Source organism: Dermochelys coriacea, chromosome 3 (assembly GCF_009764565.3).
Source record: "Dermochelys coriacea isolate rDerCor1 chromosome 3, rDerCor1.pri.v4, whole genome shotgun sequence".
Taxonomy (NCBI): domain Eukaryota; kingdom Metazoa; phylum Chordata; order Testudines; family Dermochelyidae; genus Dermochelys; species Dermochelys coriacea.
In genome coordinates, this window is record NC_050070.1 from 42488206 (window position 1) to 42512770 (window position 24565).

The 24565-nt window shown below is 40.3% G+C and overlaps 1 protein-coding gene across 1 annotated transcript in view; it reads right to left on the bottom strand.

Annotated features, from left to right (window-relative positions):
- Positions 1 to 24565, bottom strand: part of CSMD1 (CUB and Sushi multiple domains 1) — a 2060919-nt gene that overhangs the window by 201553 nt on the left and 1834801 nt on the right. The window contains 2 exon segments of the mRNA XM_038396611.2: positions 1343 to 1488; positions 7834 to 8011. Of these exon segments, the coding sequence (XP_038252539.2) occupies positions 1343 to 1488; positions 7834 to 8011 (324 nt within the window).

Genomic DNA, 24565 nt, shown 5'->3' on the forward strand with positions numbered 1-24565 from the left:
GATTTTGCATAATATTTCTAAAACGATATGAAAAATGTCGGTTAGCAATACAAAAATATGCATCTCTCACATACATTAGTCAGTCCAGTTCATCTCTGGTTTAAAATAACTGAGAGAAACCAGGGATGAATTTGACTCAATATATATTTTACTTAGCAAAAACAAACAAAAAAGCCAGATGACTACTAATGAAATGCTTCCAATAAGTTATTAAAAACAAATGTGAAATTGTTACCATTTCTTTCTAAACTAGTTTCTATCAGCTCTTCAAATTTGTTGAGGATATACAATTTCAGGAAACGTGACCTACTGGCCATAGTGTTTACTGCTCTGAACAGTCCCATTGGAAAAATAAGCACTACAATTACTAACATGTTTGTAGCTTTGGGCACTTAGTTTGTCTTTACCTGTACTGAACATTTAGGGCTTGATTTTCTCTCTGATAGCCTAAGAGGATAATCCTGGCTAATATCTCCAAAATAAAGATGTCAGCTAGGGATAGGAGTGCACATATTACACATATTAATCTCTCTCCTTCCATGGAAATCAGGCTCAGTTAAGAACAAAGCTACTCCCTATATCCTCTGAATCCCTCCCCCACCTGTCAAGTTACAAAAGTTAAAAAACCAAACAAATAAATCATAATGGGAATCAATCTTCAGCCCCCTCTAATTGTGACAGATGTGTGAGTTACTGAAACTCTGTAGGCATTGTGCAAGGAGAAAGGTGGATTGAGAGTCATGAAGACAGGAAGGGGAAAGCATGCATATGAGGTACTCTCATCCCTGAATATCTTTGTGTGCCCTGAGAGCAGAGTTAGTGTTCAAACACCCCATTACACTCTTCCTCATAACTATAGGTTTCAGAGTAGCAGCTGTGTTAGTCTGTATTCGCAAAAAGAAAAGGAGTACTTGTGGCACCTTAGAGACTAACAAATTTATTAGAGCATAAGCTTTCGTGAGCTACAGCTCACTTCATCGGAGGCATTTGGTGGAAAAAAAAAACCCTCATAACTATGTGTATTGACCAGAGATGGTACAGAACCAAGTTACAAACGAACAAGTGAACTCTTGCATAAAAGATGGGACAGGATTTTGCCAGAAAATATGAAAAACAAAATAGTTCAACATTTAATATTTAGAGTTCAGTTTGTCCAAAAATGTAAGACTCAGACTTAAAAATTTTAAAAAATGTGCATGAAAATCTGTACTACTACATTAAAATAGCAGGCCCATTAAACATGATTAATTTATTTGTTAAATATGGACATCATGGTTAGGAAATATTCATAAAATCCACAAACTGATCTGCAAAACTATATGTTCCCAGGAAGCAGGCTGACCATGGAAATTGAGGACAAAGAACCCTCCAGTTGAGAAGTCACTGTGAAATTTGAGAAGCACTTGATTGGTCGAGCTGTAAGCTGTTTCAAGAGCTGTGTTCCCACTGAAAACACCCAGCTGAGGCGAATTATGGTCAGGACCATCCCTAGGGACCAAAGGAAAGAAAGTAGTTTTAGTAAAAAACTATATAATTAAAATTTAAATTAACAATCTATTTTCTTTTGACAGCAGACTAAATCTTTGAGAAAGCAAGTTAATCCTAACTACTGTGGTTGAGGTTGTTTCATTTGTATTCAGTCTATGAAGGCAATGTTGAATATTTTTTCTAACATCAAAGCCTGACCCTTTGAGAGAAGGTTGGGAAAAAAGCATGCAACAGTCACTTTAATTTTTGCATAGGTAAGATATCTACAGGCTACCTGTAGAATCCTGGGTTTTCTACACCTCTCTTCCATTCTTTTCCCTTCCTATGTTTCACACATAAATCTGTTGTACCTCAAAAAATAAACAATTTTACATATCTGGAGAACTCTTGAAATCACATGATACCTTTATTGCCTACAAGTCAAATCCTGCAAGCCTTTTTTATGCCAGTAATCCCAGTACAATCAAGGGAGTAAGGGTTTGCAGGATGACACTTTTGTTCATGATTGCCATTCATTCCCAGCTGCTGTACAAATATGCTAAGAAATCAAATAAGAGTTCTACATCACACAACAGCAGGACAGACACCAAATATATATATAAAGTAAAGTAGGTATATGTAAAGTACACATCACAAAAGCTTCTTGATTCAGCTTGGGTTCAGCTGGTGTAACCTACAGAGGACCCACCAAAGAAGTGTTCTAGAGGTTGGAATGTGAAAACAGTGTTTTAATTGTTCTGACTTTTTAGCTGAAATGTTTTTACATAATGATACTGAAAATGAAAGTGAAAATGAAATGATCTTAATATTATACAAGTGTTATATAGGTTACACCTGCTGAACCCAAGCTGAATCAAGAAGCTTTTGTGATGGTATTTTACATATATATATACACTTGTATAACATTAAGCTACTTTCATGTTCAGTATCATTATGTAAAAACATTTCAGCTAAAAAGTCAGAACAATTAAAACACTGTTTTCACTTTCCAACCTCTAGAACACTTCTTTGGTGGGTCCTCTGTAGGTTACACCAGCTGAACCCAAGCTGAATCAAGAAGCTTTTGTGATGTGTACTTTACAACACTATACTCCAGAAATCATTTAGCTTCTGCCCTTTCACTATCTTTAGATTAGAAGGATATTTGCTCACTTCAGTCTATGATGAGTTCAGTCCAACTTCTCACAGATAAGAAGCCAGTGTATTAATTCAGGTCTTGTTTATCCTAAACTTACCAAGTTCACCTCCTGATCACAGACAAATATATTATACATATAAAACCAGAGTATCCATGAACTATGTTTTAAACAGTGCATAAGATATTATTTACACAATTGTCATTTGTCAAGTGTGCTTAATGCATTTATCACCATTCGTTCCAGTACCTGCTTGGAAATTGAACACATCCTAGCATAAATACATAGTGCCACTAATGACAACTATAAATAAATAAAATTAAAATAAAACCAACCGCTGTTACTTACCTTCTTGCAACAGATTTCAGAGTAGCAGCTGTGTTAGTCTGTATTCGCAAAAAGAAAAGGAGTACTTGTGGCACCTTAAAGACTAACAAATTTATTAAAGCATAAGCTTTTGTGAGCTACAGCTCACTTCATTGGATACATACAGTGGAAAATATAGTGGGGAGATTTTTGTTTATTTCCCCTCCTACTGTTCTTTTAAGGTGCTGGAAATGGCCCACCTTGATTATCACTACAAAAGTCCCCCCCACCTCCCCCGCTCTCCTGCTGATAATAGCCCACCTTTCCTGGTCACTCTTGTTACAGTTTGTATGGTAACACCCATTGTTTCATGTTCTCTGTGTATATAAAATCTCCCCACTATATTTTCCACTGTATGCATCTGATGAAGTGAGCTGTAGCTCACGAAAGCTTATGCTCTAATAAATTTGTTAGTCTCTAAGGTGCCACAAGTACTCCTTTTCTTCTTGAAACAGTGGTTCTTTGAGGTGTGTTGGATATGTCCATCATACTGTAGGCATGTGTGTGCCTCATGCAGCAGTGCCAGATAATTTTGCCTAGCAGTACCTATAGGGTGACCCTGCAAATCTCCAAGCTCCTTGTGCTGCAAGTGAGGATATAAAGGATAGAGATTCTTCATCCCTCCTCCAGTTTCTTCGCACTGGAACCTAATGGTAGACTCTGATGTGCTGGGGAAGGAGGGTGCAGTGTAATGGACATAAGCAAAACGTCTTGAAGAATGACAGTTCTGAAAAGATAAGTAACCATTTTTTCTTCTTTGAGTGCTTGCATTTGTCATTACACTGTAGATGACTCCCAAGTTGTTACCCCAGAAGATGAGATTTGGAGTCTCCTCTGAAGAGGGACAGTTCGACCACCTTGCCTTGAAGCAGCACACAGTGAATAATGAGTGCTGGAAATACGGATTGAGGACCATGTCCCTGCTTGTCAGATGTCTACAACTGGAATATGTGCCAGAAATGCAGTCAAATTTGTGCTCTTCGTGAATGTGCCATGAGTCTATTGCAAGGCATTACTCCCTTAGCAGTAAAAGCCATTGTGATACACCAGATGATCCACCTGGGGAGTCTGAGTTGTTATTGGATGACCTCTCATATATACTGCTTCTGATACAAAAAGCTAGGAAGAGACCTGGAAGGGCTTTGTTTTATCCAGGTAAAAAGCCAATGTGCAAAAAACATCAAGGGTGTGGAGTCTCCTCTCATCTCTGTGTGCATGTAGCTTTGGGGAAAAAAAACCTAGCAGGTAAATAGATTGGTTCATGTGGAAGTCAGAGACCACCTTAGAGAGGAACTTAAGGTGCAGTCTAATCTAGACTTTGTCCTTGTAGAAAGCTGTGTATGTTGGATATGTGACCAACACATTTAGTTCATCTATCCTCCTGACAAAAGTGCTGACCATTAAAAATGCTGCCTTTGCTGATAGGCACAGAAAATAATATGATACCAAGGGCTTAAAAGGAGGGTCCATAAGCACAGATGACATTAGATTCAAGTCCAGGAAGACATTAGTTCTCTGAACAGCAGAAACAATTTATCAAGACTTTTCAAGAAACTGGTCATGAAGGGGTGAGTAGAGACAGTTTTATTCAAGGATTAAAAGCTGAACTAGCCACTAGATGCACCCTGACCTGAATGCTAAACCCAACTCAAGTTTCAAAAGATAGTACAGGATTGTCTGAATGCTAGTCTGTGTAGGAGAATTCCACTTACTGAGGTAAGTAGCTCTGTTGGAATGTTTGCTACTATTAATAAGAACATTCTGGACAGCCGCTGAGCAATGTACTTTCTCCATACTCAGGCACTAATATGAAGTGCAGCACTTGAGGAGTTGGGTGCAGCACTCATTCATGGTGCTGCACCAGGAGATCTTTGGTCACTGGTAACAGCAAGGGCTGCTGAGGGGTCAGATTATCGAGGTCTGAATATGTCTGTCTCAGCGAGTCTGGAGCTATAAGGATCATTCTGTTGTGATCCTGTGTGAGTTTGATAATGATTCCAGGAATCAGAGGCACTGGTGGGAATGCATAAAGGAGGTCCCTGTCCCACAAAAACAGGAAAGCATCCAGTATTGATCTGGGGCTGTGACCTGCTCTGTAGCACAAAGGGGGATACTTCCTGTTCTGATGGATTGCAAATAGGTCCACAGATTGAAAAACCTCCTGGGACAAACATCCAAGCCAAAATATTTGTATTGAGAGATCATTTGTGGTCTAAGCTGAGGGATCTGCTCAGATGACCCACTAAACCATTTTTAACCCCTGGGATGCATTTGACCGAGTTTTGAGTACACCAGTTTCATAACTTGATTGTCTCCTGGTGAAGGCTGTTGGACCTGGCACCACCTAGCTTGTTCACATAAAACACCACTGTTGTCAGTGAAATCCTACACCATCGTGCCTTGGATATGAGGCAAACTGCTGCAATCCACAAAATAACAATCTCGACTTCAAAATGTATATGTGGAGCCTGGCTTCAAGGAATGTCCAAAATCCTTGCACCTTGCACCTTGCACCATGATGTGCTTTTTATTCCGTGGCCAAGGTGTACGTTACCAGAGTCATGGAAGGAAAAGGAGTCAGGAAGGGAATTCCTCTGCATACATTGCCTTGGTTCATCCACCAGTCCAGAGACAAAAACACAGTATCTGCAATATGAATCAGCTTATCAAGATGGTGAACCTGAGGACAATATACCAAGTTGAGCTTAGTCTGCAGACCTCTGAAGTTTCACTTTGGTGTGAGAGACCACCATGTGACCTAGGATCTTGGAGTAATCCTTTACAATAGTCTGAGAATGCCTCTTGAGAGACACACACAGGTATCACAGAGTTAGAAACCTTGAAAGAGGCAGCAGTGCCCTGGCAGATGTTGAATACAGAACTGCCCGAAGGAACTCTAGCCCTTGGATATGTGAAAAAATTGACATATTTTGGTTAGTTGTAGGCCAAGTGCATTCAGAAGACAGTGTTAGATGAACGGTGGCCTGAATTTGGTGTCTGAAGCAGCCCCAGACCAACCAGTCATCCAGATAAGAATACACATGTACATGCCCTTTGCAAAAGGTAAGCCACTACCACTGCCATGCACTTGATAAAAACCCTTGGTGCTGACAGAACTTCCTGTGGTCAGGATGGATTGCCACATGGAAGTAGACATCCTGTAAGTTGAGAGCAGCATATCAGTCTCTTGGAACTAGGGAAGGGATAATTGAGGCCAGATAAACCATCCAGAACTTTATCGTTGTGATGTATCTGTTCAGATTATGAAGGTCTAGGAGGAGTATGAACCTCCTTTGGCTTTGGAGTAGCCTTATAACGACCCTCAGGAATTCTATTATTCACCCCACCCACACCACTGCTCAACCCCCACAGACAGACCGGGGTATTTTCATTCCATTCTGAGGCAGATAGTGCCATGGATGAGTGACCAGGTGCTGACAATCTAGATGGCTGCATCAGTGATGAGCAAGTATCCTCCCCCTGAAGCAAAGATAGCAGTGGTACCTACAGACATAATAAGCCTCTAGCTGTGGCATAAGCTTCTGGCATAATCGGTATCTGTAGTGATCAGAGAAGACTTTTCTGTCACCACCAGAAAAGTAGCTGGTCTGATTTCCTGAGGATCAAAGATGATTATCCTGGAGACCAGGATATTCTTTGGCCTCTTTCAGCTGACACAACTGGGAGAGCACTTCAGAAAGGAGTCTTCTAGAGCTTTCCTTATATGATCAAGGGGGCTCTGAAGCCAGTATAAGGTCAGCCTCCATGAGGATATATTGGTGGTGTTCCTCCCTCAGCTTCTCCATCCTAGTCTTGAAGCCACAACAGACTGAGCACCAGTCTGTAATGTGGCCTTCAACCAGGAACTTGAGGCAGTGGGAATCAGAGTCATTAAACAGGCATAGCCTTCCTGTAGCCTGAGCAAGTTTTGAATCCTTGCGACCTAGGAATAAGTTACCATGGTACTGGGCAGGATCTGGAGACACACCAGATTGGAAACCTCTCCCACCCCAAAAAACCAAGAGGCTAAATCAAAAGAAATAAACTTAAAATTATATATTAATAAAACCCTAAAAGAAAATAAAACTCCAGAGAACTTTTTGACCACCACTAAGTAGATTGAGTAGTTGTTCACAGGGACCACCAATGTTCCAACCCTGGATGGTAAGAAGGAACTGGAGGGGTGAGACATTTCTGCCCTTTATACCCTCACTTGCAGCACGAGGAGCTTGGTGGTGAGTTGTGCTGCCCCTAGAGGTACTATGGGGAAAAACAATGCAAGAGGAGCTGCACAACCTAGTGGACATGTGCAAGCACTTGAAGAGGAACTAAAAAATTGAGGCTAAAAGGACTTTGAAATTTTCACTTCCTCTGCCTAATGCATTATGATATTAATATCCATTAGTTTTCAAATTAACATGAACCCTATATTTTAATTAATATTTTCATTTTAAAAGTCAGATTACCAAAATAACAACTAAAAAACAAACATAATTGTTATCACCTACCTGTACCATAAGGGGTACATGGTGGATGAGGTAATATATTTTATTGGACCAACTTGTATGTTGGTCCAATAAAATATATTACCTCACCCACCTGATCTCTCTAATATACTATTACCAACACTACTACAAGAATGCAATATTTTGTGGAACTTATTCTGTCCACTTATGCAGTTAGTTTATGTTCTACTTTTTTACCCTTATTCTTAACCATTCTGTTTATTTGGAACCTACATTGCATCACAGAGAACACTACTAAGTAAATGTCAGAGCTACAGACACAGAGTCAAGGACAAATCAACCAGACACCAATTACTTTGTATTGAACAGTCACATACCATACTGCAATGTAGTCATTCACTGGTTCAGTTTGGAGTAAGGTAAAGTTGATATAAACCCCATGGCCTTGAGGGACAGAAATAAACCATGTACAGTCCTTTGAATTTGGATATTCATCTGGAAATCCTGGGGAATAAACTGTACCATTCGGAGAGGTTACATTATAGCCACAAGGAGCTGAAAAGAAAACAAATGAAAATGTAACAGGAGGAATACATTTATTGTGGTTAAAAATGGAATAGAAAAATGGCCCAAAATTTTAAAGGTTCTGCAGAACAAAATAATCAAAGTCTCTACAAGAACAATTGTCCTTGGTTGGGTGCCTTTCAGTGATCAGAAGATTAATATTTCTAAGAAATAACTTATTCCTGATGTCTTTCATAGTATGTTGCTTAAAACTCATCAGGATCTATTCAAAATACTGTATTGCTTAAGTACAGCATTCGATAAATGAAGTTATGACACATTTTTAAAAATTATTTTTCCTGTTGTACTTAATCTCTGGAAATCAAGGGGGAAAACACCCACAACACACAATCTCACCATGAAAAAGCATCCTCCCCCAGAATGGAACCTTGAACAGAACAAGTACAGAATTCCTAAGGCATGTTAAGCACTGATTGTGCTTCCACCACCACAAATGCCAATGACAATTTGTTTACCTCCATTTTCCATTTTTCCACCATTCTTTAATTGCAGTTTGTGTGTTCATTACTCTTTTATTTTTAAAAATGAAAATAAGCTACAAGGCATAAATTAGCATATACTTGCACAATGAAATTCTAAGGCGAGTTTGTAACATGGAAGTGTGTTTAACTTCTTTAACAGCAGTGAATATTTAGAATTATGCCCTGTGTTTGATCTGCATCTTGGAAAATGAATGACAGTGATTATAGATATAGGGTGGATCTGCCCACCATATGTGGCTAGGATTGTCAATTAGTAGAAAATAAGAGTGAGGTTTAATTACACATTTTATTTTGTGGTATGTACACATAAATGCAAGAGGCAAGTTCTCTTTTTGAATCTCCATCGTGCATATACATCTTCACATTTTCAAGCACACTTATAGATCCTGAGTTGCAATGACACTCCCTTCAGTCCAGGAGAGTTGGACATATCTCTTTTCAGAGTTAAACTATTCTAAGGTGACCAGACATCCCATTTTTAAAGGGACAGTCTCATATTTAAGACCCGTCCCAATTCCAATCCCTTCCCCAAGGTCCCCGCCCCAGCCCTGCCTCTTCCCCACCTCCTCCCCTGAGCGCACCACATTCCCGCTCCTCCCCCCTCCCTCCCAGTGCTTGCTGCGCAAAACAGCTGTTTCGTGGTGGCAAGCGCTGGGAGCTAGGGGGGAGAAGCAGAGATGTGGCGTGCTCAGGGAAGGAGGAAGATGTGAGCTGGGGCAGGGGGACGGGGCAGGGAGCTACCAGTGGGTGCTCCAGCCCCGGACACTCACAGAGTCAGCCCCTATGTCTTCACACACACCCCGTCCTGGGTCCTGCCCCCAGGGAGCATGGAACTGCTCTGTCTCCTAGGCACCCTCCACTCTTAAGCCAGCTCTCTGGTGGGTTTGCTGAAGCCCCTGCAATCAGGTTCCTGGGCCCTGGTCCACACTGCATCCTAGGGCTTAACCCCTTCCTGCCTGCACATTAGCGGAGGAAAGGAGGCGTCTGGGTTATGTTGCTGGCCAGCAGCAGCCTGGAAGTGTTAGCTGCCTTTCACCACTGTGTGGGCAGGAAAGGACAAGCTGCTACCACCACAATGTGGGGGGTGGAGGGTGGGGGTGAGAAAGAAATGAGCTCTGCAAAGACACAAGCCCAATCATTCCTTCTTCTCCCACTCCTCCACTGCGACTGGAAGCAGTTCCCATCCCCTCATTCACGCACAGTGTGGAAAGGCTGCTGCTAGCTACATTCTGATGTGAACTCTAGCAGAAATCTGGGGAGGGGGGGCATGTGACCCTGCGTCCTCCCCGCACGCACATGTTGCCTCAGGAAGACATGATGCCATGTACCAGGAGAAGCAGGTGCATCCTGGTGGCCCAGCCAGGCATAGAAGGCAGATAGCGCCAGGCAAGGAGGGTTGGGTTGGTCGATCAGACACACATATACACAACCACATACACCCCTCCACACACACACATACCATGTGAGAGAGGTATACGGGAGTGTGTATGTGTCACCTCTCCCCAAGCAAACCCCAAAGTCTTAAGGATAAGAAGGTAAAAAAAAGAATCCAATTATGCAGTATTTCTTTTTAACAGGGGCTCACTCAACTTGATGTTAATTTGAACATTTGTATTGCATAGTTCTGATTGATTGCATTGAACTTGCTTGAATATGAATAATTTTACCAGGTGTCCCTTATTCAGCATAGGAAAATATGGTCACCCTAATCCATTTTATTATGGATGTAGAAGGAAGAGGCAAGAGGAGGATGTCTCACTCACTGTATGGTTTGAAAATACTGTGATGTTAGGGCACCCGGAGGATCTGGCCAGTAGAGGAGTACCCTTGGTTGGCTTGCCCAGTGTAAAAGGGGTTTGGTTAAATGCCCTTGCTTCTGGATGGTTCCTGGTTCCCTAAATAGCCCGCAAAGGCAGCTGACAGACTCTGTCAGCCATAGGATTGGGGCTACGCACAGATAACTGAAAACAGACCTCCAGCCGTACGCTAAGCACAAACCGCCTGGTCCAGAGAATCTGGTCTGCTGTCTCCACAGTGTTCCCCGCCTCTGATGATTTAAGGAGCTTTAGAAAGCTTGGAAGATTTCTATGTTCAAATATAATTCCTGACACTAATATAATTTCAAGAGGAGAATCCTTTAAGTTACATTATAGCTTATATTTTTTAAAAAATGTTAGTTGCTTTATACAAAAAATATTCAATGTGTAATCAATTATTATATTGCAATAAATGTATAGGTTATGCTTTTCTATGCTTTCTGGTTCAAAACTTTTTTTATTATTTTGTCTTTACTGTTCAGTCACAGTTTATAAAGCAGACTAAGCTTTAGCTCAATAAAGATCATCCAATTCTTCCTTTACTCTTGTTATCCAGATCAATAACAGAAATATATTATAATGTACATGGCAGAAGGGAATTGCTGGCACATGATGCACAGATTGACAGAGCCAGAAGAGTACCCAGAGTTATCTACCACAGGACAGGCCCAACAAAGAAAATAACAGAACACCATTAACTGTCACCTTCAGCCCCCAACTAAAACCTCTCCAGCGCATCATCAAAGATTTACAACCTATCCTGAAAAATAATCCTTCACTCTCACAGATCTTGGGAGACAGACCAGTCCTCGCTTACAGACAGTCTACCCAACCTGAAGCAAATACTCACCAGCAACCACACACCACACAACAGAACCACTAACCCAGGAACCTATCCTTGCAACAAAGCCCAATGCCAACTCTGTCCACATATTTATTCAAGTGACACCATCATAGGACATAATCACATTAGTCACGCCATCAGGGGCTCGTTCACTTGCACATCTACCAATGTGATATATGCCATCATGTGCCAGCAATGCCACTCTGCCATGTACATTGCCAAACTGGACAGTCTCAACGCAAAAGAATAAATGGACACAAATCTAACATCAGGAATCATAACATTCAAAAACCGGTAGGAGAACACTTCAGCCTCTCTGGCCACTCAGTAAAAGACTTAAGGGTGGCAATTTTGCAACAGAAAAGCTTCAAAAACAGACTCCAATGAGAAACTGCTGAGCTTGAATTAATATGAAAACTAGATACCATTAACTTGGGTTTGAATAGAGACTGGGAGTTGCTGGGTCATTGCACATATTGAATCTATTTCCCTAAAGTTAAATGTCCTCACACCTTCTTATTCACTGTCTAAATGGGCCATCTTGATTATCCCTAGAAAAGTTTTTTTTCTCCTGCTGATAATAGCTCATCTTAACTAATTAGCCTCTCACAGTTTGTATGGCTTCCAATTTATCTGTATGTATATATATTTCTTCTTACTATATGTTTCATTCTATGCATCCAATGAAGTGGGTTGTAGACCACGAAAGCTTATGCTCTAATAAATTTGTTAGTCTCTAAGGTGCCACAAGTACTTCTGTTCTTTTTGAAGATTACTTCAGTTACTGAAGTACCATCAAGCTTTTGAGAGGAACATGGCTATTTTAAAGTACGCAATCTCAGTACTAATCAGTTTAGGTAGGAACTGAAGTTCACCCTCAATACAAAAAGACAACATAAAGTCCAGGCACTACTTTAATGTCACTGGAGCCCTATTTGAAGGGCTTATGTGGTGCATCAGTCCTGTGCTGGCTCTATTCACTATCATGAATTGCACCCAAAGTGAATATATAGCAAAAATCTGCAGATGGGGTTTAGATAGAATGATTTATGTTTGATTTGGCAAGGCAATTATGGATAATACCTCCTGTAAAAATTGCAGTGGGATCTTTAACGAACAATAGTATTGAAGACTTTCGTTTTAAGGAGGCATCTTTTTGTTATGTTTATACAGGACTAGTACGATAGGGCTCTGGCATCTAGGTGTTACCAACTTCTAACTAATTATAACTAAACTAATAATAATAAATAATAATAATAAAGTGTCATTCTAAAGATGGCACTTACAACAGTAAATTGCCCACTTACACCATGCTGACACTACTGTACAATACTGTACAGTATTTTTTTTCCAGGCCTTTCCTCCAAGTACAGTGAAACATGAGCTAATTATCAGTTGCTAAATGTAATTATATCTCCTAACAGTTAGTTAAATATCAATCCCCCAAAGAGTTCCTCTATATTAATTCCATTGCATTAGATAGCCACCTCTTATAGGTCCAGAAAACAGCAAATCCTTTGGTGGATGTAATTAATAGGTTTCACTGTACCGACCAGGAAAGATCAGAAAAGCATGTTCTAAGGTGGGAAAGCTGCAGAGCTTAAAATGCTCCAATTTTTTTTTTTAATTATTCCTCATGTTACTTAGAGGTGCCAGGAAATGTTAAGCAATGATTGCTTATTGAACTGATATTTCTATGATCCTGAATTGTGTAGGGGAAATGCTAAGATCCTCATTCAAGCAAATACCCTGACTCAGTGGGAATTACAGTAAATGTAAGTATATTGGATACTGACATTGTTATATATAGTAAGTAATCATGACCAAATTTTCAAACAGGAGCTGTTAGTGCTTTCCACCTCTGAAAATCAGAACTTTTATTTAGGTGCCTAAATATGAATGTAGATACCTATCTTTAGGCATTGAAAATACTGGCATTGGTACTCTAAAAAAGTCTCACTGGCCAAGGCCAATCTCACTTCTATCATAAATGTGAACTCAATTTTTATTATTTATTCGGGTTTTTTTTCTACAAAGGGTTTCATGTTTACCCTTAATTTCAGTCAGATTCTTTTTTTTATACATTTCTTCACCACCCCTGAAGTAGATGGAGCTTTTTCATGGATAATAGCACTTTGAAGTTGATATGTTTTATTTTTTTAATGCCATACAGGTTAGACAAAACAGAGATTTTTAATTATTTTTTTTCTTTTTTAGTAAACAAAATCTGAAAGATATGTCATAGTTCAAAGAGAAGTTATGGGCTTGAAGGTGAGGTTACTCATCTTGTGCAGTTCTTTGCATAGTGTGTCCCAGTGACTAATCCACTTCAGATGCGCCTGTGCCCTGTGCCTTTGATTGGAGATTTTTGGTAGAAGTTCTGTTTGGCCTGTGCATGCACCTCACACCCTCCTAGTGTCCCACACCAAGGCTATATGAGGCTGCATGGGTGAACCACCCCAGTTCCTTTTCCAACACAAAGTCCCACCAGGGAGATCTGAAGCAGAGGGGAAGGAGGGCAGGTAAGGGAGCACCCACAAGGGTACACAGCTCAAAGAACTCCAGTTACTGCACAAGTTGAGTAATCTCTTCTTTGAGTATTGTTCCTGTGGGTGCTCCAGTTCAGGTCACTTCTGAACAGTACCCCATTAAAGTTTGGAGCAGAGTTTGATACAGAGGAGAGAACTGAATTGCCTACTGTAGCATATGATCTTGAAGATGGAATTAAGGCATGATCGTTACAAAAAGTATGAACAGAAGACAAGTTGGTGCTCTAAGGATGGCTTGAATTGGTAAGTCTTTAAGTAAGGCTATAGATAGTGCTCTTCTAGAATATGCTATCACTCTTGAAGTAGGCTGAACATGAGTTAAGTTGTAACAGATCTTAATACATCTGGAGAACCACTTTGATAATCTGTATTGAAATTACCAATCCCATGTTTCTGTCAGCAATGGATAAATACTCTAGGAGATCTTATAAATGTTTGGACCTCTCAAGATAAAAGGCCTCCTGACATCTAAAATATGGAATATAGCTTCCTGAATAGTCTGGTGTGGTTTGTGGGCGGAATGGAATATTAATAGTTTAATATGAAACTAAGATGACATTTTGGGGAAAAATCTTGGATAGAGCTCTAGTGATACTTTCTTTCTGGTGAATACCATAAATGGGGGGTTTGTCACTAAAGCCCCCAATTCTCCAACCCTTTGGGCAGGTCCTGGCCACCAAAAAAGCTGTCTTCACTGATAAATCTAATAAAGAAGATGTAGCTCATGGCTCAAAAGGATGTTTCATGAGGCAACTAAGAGTCAGATTCAGGTCCCAGGTGGAAGCAGAATCTCTAATTGGAGGGGAGATATTTGATAGCTCTTTTAGGAATCTTGTTGTAATCTTACCGTGGTTGAATGAGCAAAGACTGAAAAAAACTCTATGGATGAGTGAAAAGCTGTTATTACAGTTAAGTGGACCATAATGGAATTCATAGAAAGCCCCAATGCTTTCAGTTCCAACTATAATAATCCACTACTATAGGAAGAGAAGAGTGAGTTGGCAAGATCCAACAACGGTTACACCAAAGATGATATAGATTCCACTGAGGAGATAACTATGTCTTGCAGCTTTTTTCTACTATTTAATAAAATGTGTTATACTTCTGATGAACAGGGTATCTCTACTCCTGAGAACCATCAAGAAACCAGGCTTGGAGTTTCTGAATCTGCAGGTTGGGATTCAGTGTTCAACTGGCATCCTGAGGCAGCAAACAAGGACTGATCAGAAGCCCCGATGGAGGGAGGGAGGTGAGTTTGGTTAGAAAGGGATTTCAAACTTGTCTCAGCCACATAGTGCAATCAATATGACCATGGCCCGATCTCATTGAGAATCTTCAACAATAATGATGTCAGTGGACATGCCTAAAGAAGACCCACGAGATGAGAAAAATGTCTCCTAGTGAATGGGGATCAAGACTCCTTCTCGAGCAATACCTGATGCATTTTGCGTTGGCTGCTCTGCCAAACAGATCAATCTCTGGGAACCTTCATGCTATGAATCATGTGTTGAGGACTCAGGAATCCAACTCCCACTCATAATTTAGGAAGAAATATCTGCTGAGGTCATCTGCCATGGTGTTCTGAATACTGGGGAGGCAAGAAGCTGAGATGACTTTCTGGTTGGCTCTGAACCAATTCAAGAGCTTTAACATTTCAGCATGGAGAAATGGGAAACATACTCCTTCCTGTTGGTTGATACAATACCTTCCTGCCACATTGTCTGTCATTATCTTTACTAACGTGGATCTGATTAGAGGTAAAAGGTATAGGCAAGCCTTTCTCTCTGATCTAAATTCCAGAAGATTGAAATGTAGAAATTGCTCTCGTAGTGGCTGTGTCCTCTGCATTTTCCAGATGTGATCTCTGACCCCAATAGTGAAGCAGGGTCTGATGTTATCATAGAATCAAAAAATCATAGGACTGGAAGGGACCTTGAGAGATCTTCTAGTCCAGTCTCCTGCACTTAAAGCAGGACTAAGTATTATCAAGACCAACCCTGGCAGGTGTTTTTCTAACCTGCTCTTAAAATTCTCCATTGATAGAGATTCCACAAACTCCCTAGGCAATTTATTACAGTGCTTGACCACCCTGATGGTTATAAAGTTTTTCCTAATGTCTAACCTAAACAGCCCTTGCTATAATTTAAATCAATTGCTTCTTGTCCTGTCCTCACAGGTTAAAGGGAACACTTCACCCAAGCCACCTTCCACTTTCAAATTCTCAACCAGTTTCAAATTCTCAACAAATCTAGAACAGCCTCTCCCCTCGTGGTTTCCTCCACCTTCTGAAATAAAAAATTGTCTGCAATACATTCCAAGAACTTGCTGGATAATCTATGTCCTTCTGTGTATTTTCCCAGTGGATGTCTGGGTAGTTGAAGTCCCTCATCACCACCAACTTCTGTGCTTGGGATGATTTTGTTAGTTGTTTATAAAAAGCCTCATCCACACCTATTTCTGGTTAAGTGGTCTTCTGTAGTAGACTCCTAGAAGGACATCACCGTTGTTTTTTACCCTTTTTATCATTACTCAGAGTCTTTGAACAAGTCTTTTTCCTATTTCCATCTCAGCCTCAGTCTAGCTGTATACATTTTTGATATATAAGGCAACACCTCCTCTCTTTTTCTCTGCTTGTCCTTTCTAAGCAAGATGTACCGTTCTATACCAATCTATTCCAGTCATGTGTATTATCCCGCCAAGTCTCTATGATGCCAACTATGTCATAGTTCTGTTTACTAGCTAGCATTTTTAGTTCTTCCTGCTTATTCCCCATACTTCTTGCATTAGTATACTGTCATCTAAGATATTGATTTGATTTCCCCTCCATTTTCTCTCTTATCTCTCCCTTATTCCTGCTATACCAGCCCATGCTCCCCACAAATTCTGACCCTTCTCCCATGTCTCTATATGTTTTACTTAACTGTGAGCTTTTGTATCCTGCCCCCATCAAACCTAGTTTAAAGCCCTCTTTGCTAGGCTATCACTGTGGTGGAAAGATTCTGAAAGAATGGACCAACTGCACAGGTTTTGGTCGGGTCCTTCCACCAATTGAGTGACCATAAAATCCATTGGGAAACAGACACTAATTGGCCTATATTGTACTTGCCTGATTTATAAGCCATTCAAAGACATCACGGGAGACTTAAGAGATGTAATTGGGCATGCTGCATTACAAAGATGCAAACTGACATGTGCCCCCAGAGGCTGAAGATAATCTCTTACGGTTACTTGAAGACTTCCCTGAATCCTTGAGATAAGACTTGTTAGTGCAAGAAATCTGCTGGAAGGGAGGTATGCTGTGCATGTCACTGCATCCGGGGATGCTCCTATGAAGTCCAAATGCTGTACTGGAGTAAAAACAGACCCCTCTTCTGTGCAAAAGAGACCATATCATCTTTATGGCTGCCAATACTTCCTAAGAAAATCTGCCCCGAACAACCAATTACCGGAAATGGGGAAACAATTAAACCCAGAGGACATAGGTGGACAGCAAAAGATAGGCCAAAAGGGAGCACCCAGTAATGGTAGTGTTCATTGTTGATTAGAAAATGAAGAAATATCTTGTGTGAAATATGAATAGTGACATGAAAATGTGTGTCTTGTAGGTCAAGGGTCACAAACCAATCTCCTAAATCTAATGAAGATATTATTGCTGCAAGGGTCACCATCCTGAATTTAAAAATCCCAACTATACATATAAAATGCTGTGTTCTAAATTAGCTGATACCACTCAAAGTTCACCCTAGGGAAGAAGGAAATCTTGGGATCATTGTGGATAGTTTTCTGAAAACATCCACTCAATGTGCAGCAACAGTCAAAAAAACTAACAGAATGATGGGAATCATTAATAAAGGGCTATATAATAAGACATAAATATCATATTGCCTCTATATAAATCCACAGTACACCCACATCTTGAATACTATGTGAAGATGTGGTCACCCAATCTCAAAAAGTATAGAATGGAATTGGAAAAGGTTCAGAAAAGGGCAACACAAATTATTAGGGGTATGGAATGGCTTCCATAGGAGGAGAGATTAATAAGATTGGGACTTTTCAGCTTGGAAAAGAGACAACTAAGAGGGGATATGTTAGAGGTCTATAAAATCATGACTGGTGTGGAGAAAATAAATAAGGAAGAGTTATTTTACTCCTTCTCAAAACACAAGAACTAGGGGTCATCAAATGAAATTAATAGGCAGCATGTTTAAAACAAACAAAAGGAAGTTTGTTTTTTTTCCCCCACAAATTGCACAGTCAACCTGTGGAATTTCTTTCCAGAAGATGTTGTGAAGGCCAAGACTATAAAAAAGTTAAAAAAATAACTAGATGAGGTCATGAAGGATAGGTCCATCAATTGCTATTAGCCAGGATGGACAGGGATGGTGTCTTTAGCCTCTGTTTGCCAAAAGCTGGGAATTGGTGAGACAGGATGGATCACTTGATGATTACCTGTTCTGTTCATCCCCAGTGGGGCACCTGGCATTGGTCACTGTCTGAAGACAGGATACTGGGCTAGATGGACCTTTGGTCTGATCCAGTATGCCGTTCTTATGATGCGATCTTGCACAGAGAGGGGAAACCTGCGCTGAGATTTGAATCCTTTTCAACATACTCCAATGGGGGGAGAGAGATAACTGTTCTGCTTGTATTATAGATGAGACTGAGCATGGTACTCTAGATTATGGAGTGGAGGGGTCAGTGACAAAGTAAATCTCAGTGTAGATAACAATCCAGTACCAGTTAACAGAGGGTACTCCAGCTCCAAAGATACTATTAGGGCCTTAGAATATCTAAATTCTTGCAGTACCAACAGCTTCAGAGATGAGCTTAGTGAGAACACGTGGAAGATGGCTTTGCTTCCAAGGTAGCTGGCACCAAGCAACTGGCAAGGGAATGAGTTGACTCTGATTCCATCAGTTGATTTCCATGTTGATGAGACTGACTGATGTTCAGGGATGAGACTAGAATTCCCCTTGGAAGAGTCTCTACAGCTCCAGGTATGGCTATGTGAGCTAGGCATTGAGTCTGTCTTTGAGGCTACCTTTTCTAAGGTCTTCGGTGCTATAGAAGCAATTAATGCCACACTACCACCTACATGTGTTAAGTAGCCTTCAGTGACAGAGATCTTGATGTGGCCTGGGAACTAGCTGTATTGGGAGGTCTATGTACAGGCAGGTCCCCTGCCCTTGGATCCAAAGCCTGTCTTTAGGCTTGTTCCATCATGAGGAGTTTAAATTTAATTTCCCTATTTTGGGGGATAGATATACCCTTAAAGGAAGTACAGATCTTGCACTTACTGAGAATACGAGTCTCTCCAAAACAGAGGAGGCATTACGAATGCCTGTCACCTTGTTCCAGCTCCTCTTAGATATCCTATTGCATTTTTGGCTGAACTTTTCCCCTCACCTTCTTATCTACGCACCTCTATCAATGGCTCCACAAAGTTGTGGGACCTCCTTGTCAACCTCCTCCAAGCACTGGCCAAAATGGCCATCTATAAGACCAGAGAGAAGAGACTGGTTGACGGGGTTTCTAGCAACTGTGGGGCCTACTTCCGCTCACGCATCCGGACAAAGTTCCTCTGGGTGGTGTCCACTGGCTCCCTTTACACCTTTGAGGATCAGTGGGCGCTGTCCTGGGTCTCTGCTCAGTGTCCCTGTCAGGTTCCCTTCGTTTAGCCCTGTGACCCCACTCCTGTCCCTGTTATACCTTTAGTTGTCCCCCATAATTAATTGAGATCCTGGAACTTGTGGATCCTCCCCTTAGGCTGGGGGAAGTCCTTTAGCAGTGGGGAAAGATCACAGGATCCAGGATTTCAACAGGACTGATCTGAATAGCCTTGTGCAAGAGAGACACCTTTAAAACCCTGTGGAGGCCAGCATCCCCAAGCCAAATAATAAATATTCAGCCCTGAATGGGGAAAGATTTCAAATCTATCTAACTATACACATAAATATCTTTTAAGTGAAAGGAAAAAGAAAAAAATGAACCGTTTCAATGATATTATAAAATAATATCAACTAATTAATTGCTGAACACTAAAGAGAACAGTGACACAGCAGACTCCATCTCAGGATGAAGTCAGTTGAGAAAGAACTGAGTGTGGTTTGCCTGTATCATCCCAGTGTGAGGCACAAGGATGTGTGGGGCACATGTACAAGCCAAATAGTCATTGCCACCAAAAATCTTTGATTAAAGGCACAGTCGCATCTGAATTGGAGCACCCACAGGGACTCTACTCAAAGAAGAAGCAGAAATGACTGGGTAAGCGTCTATGGCCTGTTATCAAGGAGATCAGACTGGTGATCGCAATTGATCCCTTCTGGCCTTAAAATATATGAATCTGTGATTTCACTCATGGCTTCTCTCCCTATGATGAAAGTTATATTTTATGGTAGATATGAATCTTTTGATCTCTGCTGGGTCAGAATAATTATTTATTTATAAATTATAAATCCCGCAGCCTGATGGAAGGAATTTTTACAATTCATTACGGTATCTGCTGTATGTCAGTAACAACATGCTTTATTATTTTTCATAATCTGATAAAAGGCAACAGCTAGATTCACAAAATAACTTAGGTGCCTAACTACCACTTTAGAGGCCTAAATCCCAGAATCAGGCACATGTGATTCACAAACCCCTCACTGAGCTATCTGCGAACACTGTAGGTGCCTAAACTCACTCACTGCCTAAATTTTTCCGGTAAAAATTCTCTGGGCACCTATATTTCTGCCCCTTAGCACAAGCACTGCAGCTCCATGCCAGGCATCCGGATGCTTAAGCCTAAAACGAATGCACAATCTGGGGGAAGATGGATGTTCCTCTGCCTACCTTTGCTGCTTGGCCTGAGGTGGTACACACACTCCATAAAAATAAATAAAAATATTCATTCTTTTTTAAGAGAAAAAGTCCTCATGCTTTCATATTTTATTGAATAACATTCACTGAGACTATCTGCTGAAATTTTTGAATAAGCTGAATATTGTCATTTTTGAAGATTTTTTTTAAAAATTGAAAAAATTGAAGTGTTTCTCCTGCCAAACTAAACTACTTTGCACCACAGGAGTTAAACTATATGTAAACTGTGACATTATCTCATGCAAAAGGCAATTTATAAGGACAGGAATAGCAAAATATTTTTAAAATATCATTATTGTAAAATGAGATATGGTTCTATAATACTAATGCTGACCAAGGAGGTAGAAGACTGATAAAGAATACAGTTTGACAGCACTTGTTATTAAGAATATTTTTTCAGTGATGAAACAAAACAAAACAAAACACATTTCATTTAAGAAATCAGCTAAGATTACTAAATAGCAACAGAGTAATTTATCTATCACGGTATCTTAAAAAACCTACACACTTAAAAGCAAGGAAATTAATAGCTGGTAATTATATAAAATCTTACACAGCCCATAATAAAATGCATTATTCATATTGAGTACAAAGAAATGCATAAATGCATACAGCATTTCATAACAACAATTTTTTCTGATTCAAAATAAATATTCTTCATATCAGTAATCTAAAAATAAATAAACATAAACACAAAATTATTCTGAAGATGAAAAACAACACATGCATATAAACATTAGTGGAATATTGATCAGCTTCAAATGCAAGTGTGCATATAAACATTATTTTACCGTAAGCTGACAATATACACATTTCCTATAAAATTACAGAGTTAAGTGGGAAACAGTATCAATGGATATGTTTATTAACTGTTTTATTCATTTCTTTTTTCTTTCCCTTTTCCCTCTTCCAGTATCTTTTTGGCATTATTCTAGCCTCCTGTTTTCTAACCTCTTCCTTTGCCCCCATCTATCATACCTCATACTTTGATCCACTCCAAACTTCCTACCTTGCCCTGGATTTTTCTGCCCCTGTCACATCTTGGTTACTAGTCTTCCAAGTTCCCACAGTCTCTCTCCTTTCTCTGACCATGATTTCTCCAAAACTCTCTGTGACATTCAGTACCTTGGGGGATTGTACAGTAACTCCCATATTCCTCATTTTCATATAATCATGATCTTACATACAAAGCATGCCTTGTAAGGTATCAGGGGAAAGATCATAATCTGCTGAAAGTAATTTCTCTATCCATAGATGTATATCATTAATGCGTATGCAGTTATGAGAATTGTGTTGTACGGTTGTCACTAAAACATGCTGTAAGTTGAGGAATCAGCCAGATATTAACTCCCCAAAGGCAACAGCAAGGAAAGTAATCAACATCCAGGCAGGGTGTCAACCAATCAACAGCAATTGTCCAGCAAGGGAGCTATAATGTGATGACTCACCTGAATGAGGCCACACCAGGGGAATTGCTCAACTTTGCTTGGAGAAACTCAGCAATGCCCCATAGACATGCCTGCACTTGTGTTCTACAAGCACATGGACTGAGAGTACAAAACAAGCACAGTGGACACATACTGGGCCCTTCTCCCTTCCCACCTATGCTGTAAGCAACCAAGACACTGAGAAGAAGACAAGACTCCAATACAGGAGATTGGTCCAGGTTTAAGGAACAAGCCTGTATATTAAAAACTTCCAGTGAGGTGAGAAACTGCTTAATCTAGTTGCTGCCCAGTCTAATAGGGTTAAGAGTTTAGACTGCATGCTTATATTTTCTTTTCTTTTGGTAACCACTTTGACTTGTTATGCTTTGACTTATAATCACTTAAAATCTACCTTTATAGTTAATAAATTTGTTTGTTTATTCTACTTGAAGCAGTGCATTTGGTTTGACGCATGTCAGAGACTTCCCTTGGGAGAACAAGCCTGGGTCATATCAATTCCTTTGTTAAATTGACGAACTTATATAAGCTTGCAGCATCCAGCAGGCATAACTGGACACTGCAAGATGGAGGTTCCTAGGGTTGTGTCTGGGACTGGAGATATTGGCTGGTGTCATTCACTTGCAAGTAGGTGGGAACAGTTTACATGCCAAAGGCTGTGTGTGAACAGCCCAGGAGTGGGGGTTCTCACAGCACAGCAGGATGAGGTTGGCTCCCAGAATCAAGGATTGGAGAGGCCTAGCAGATCACCGGTCCAGATAACACCAGAGGGGAATGTCACACTCTCTTTGGCCAAAATCCCATCCTCTCTCCTAGCTCTATCTTTCTCTGAATAATTTGCTCTCTTTTCTCTTCACCCTCCTCATTTAACCTCACCATAACTTTCTTCATATCAATGCCAGCCTTATCTCCCATCATAGTACTCAAAGGTGAAATTCCCGGCTAAGGTTTATAAGCTGGCAGCTGTGTTTGCTGGGTGATAAAATGAAGGATGCAGGCTCTTCAAACTTAACCTTTCCTGATGCCTCTCCTGACTGCACTAGGTCTCTGGTGAGTGTGCTTCAAGTGGCCCAGTCTGCATTCCCTACTTCTGTCTGTCACCATCCAGCACACACTAAGTGCACAATCATGATCTCCCTCACAGTTTCCCACATTTAGTGTGTGCTCCTGTATGGGCTATTCAGAAATCCACGCCCAGTTCTCTATTTTCATCCCATCATTGATGCACTTTGGGTTGGAGTCACTCTCTTACTTCCTAGAAGGACACCTTCTCTCTCATAGGTCACAATGGTTGGAATCCAGCCACCCCTTCCCAATCCATGTGAGGGGATCCTCTGGGATGTCTTGTGTAAGCATTCCCTGTAAGCTGTGAGAAAGAGATGGGCCTAGTCAATGGTGTCTATAAGCCACCTGACTGTTGAGTCCGGGGGTTATTTTCCGGTGTTGATTAGTGCTCCTATCTCCTACCTCGGATCAAGTGCCTTGATTCATAAATTCTTTTATTCCATCACTTTCACTACTCATGTTAAACATGCTCTGTTTTGATATACAACACACAATATATTCCACTGACCAAATATATCCAATTTAGATGTTTTATAAAATGAATTTAAAGGATGTTTCCAAAGAAAAAAATTGGACCATTAAAAAGCATTATACTGTACCAAATTACATATTTTTAAAAATACCCAACAATTTCCAAGATATGATATATTCTCCATGACTCTCAATTAAATCCCTCTAGACAGCTGCCCAGATGTTAACTAAACTGTATATGCCATAGCAACTAGCAGCTGCTCAATGCATGGCAGCCTGCCATTCCTTCCTCTGAGTCCTACTACTCAGCCAATTCTCTTTGTTCAATTGTTTTTTTTTAAAGGTGCCCCAAATTAACTGTGCCTGAGGCCTAGACTTTAATGGGGCCCTGCATTTACCCGACTGTGCGCATAAAGTAAAACAATTCAGCAGAGACTATTCAAAAAGAAGTGAAATAAGTCATCTGTCTCTCTCAGGAAGTGAAGGAGTGAAGAAAAATCCACTATCACGCCATACATTATGTTAGCTCAAAATGACAACACAGCTAGTTTAAGTGTTTTATTGGAACATGGGGTTACCCATTAGATACCATCTGAAAAATAAGACAGACTTGAATGTTTAAAAAAATACTGTTGTGGGGCGGATAAAGTAATTGAGTAAATAGGATATGGACATATTTAAAAATAATCATGCATACTTTTTAGAGTAATGATCTGTAATGCTGCTCTCACTTAAACATATCTTTTAAAGAAAGTGGATTGGTGTGTTATTCTCATCAAAGAAAATTCCTTCCTGAGTACAGTACATCTTTTATTGTGGCTCTATACAGTATCTGCCTTCAAGGCTCTCTGAAGATCCTTTCTATTTAGCTATACCTTTCCAATAATTTTGCTCTCATTTTTTCATCAGGTTTTCCATTTCAATATTTTTGGCAACTGGGGTACATTTTATTTCAATTATTAACTTTAAAATTGTACAGCCTCTCAG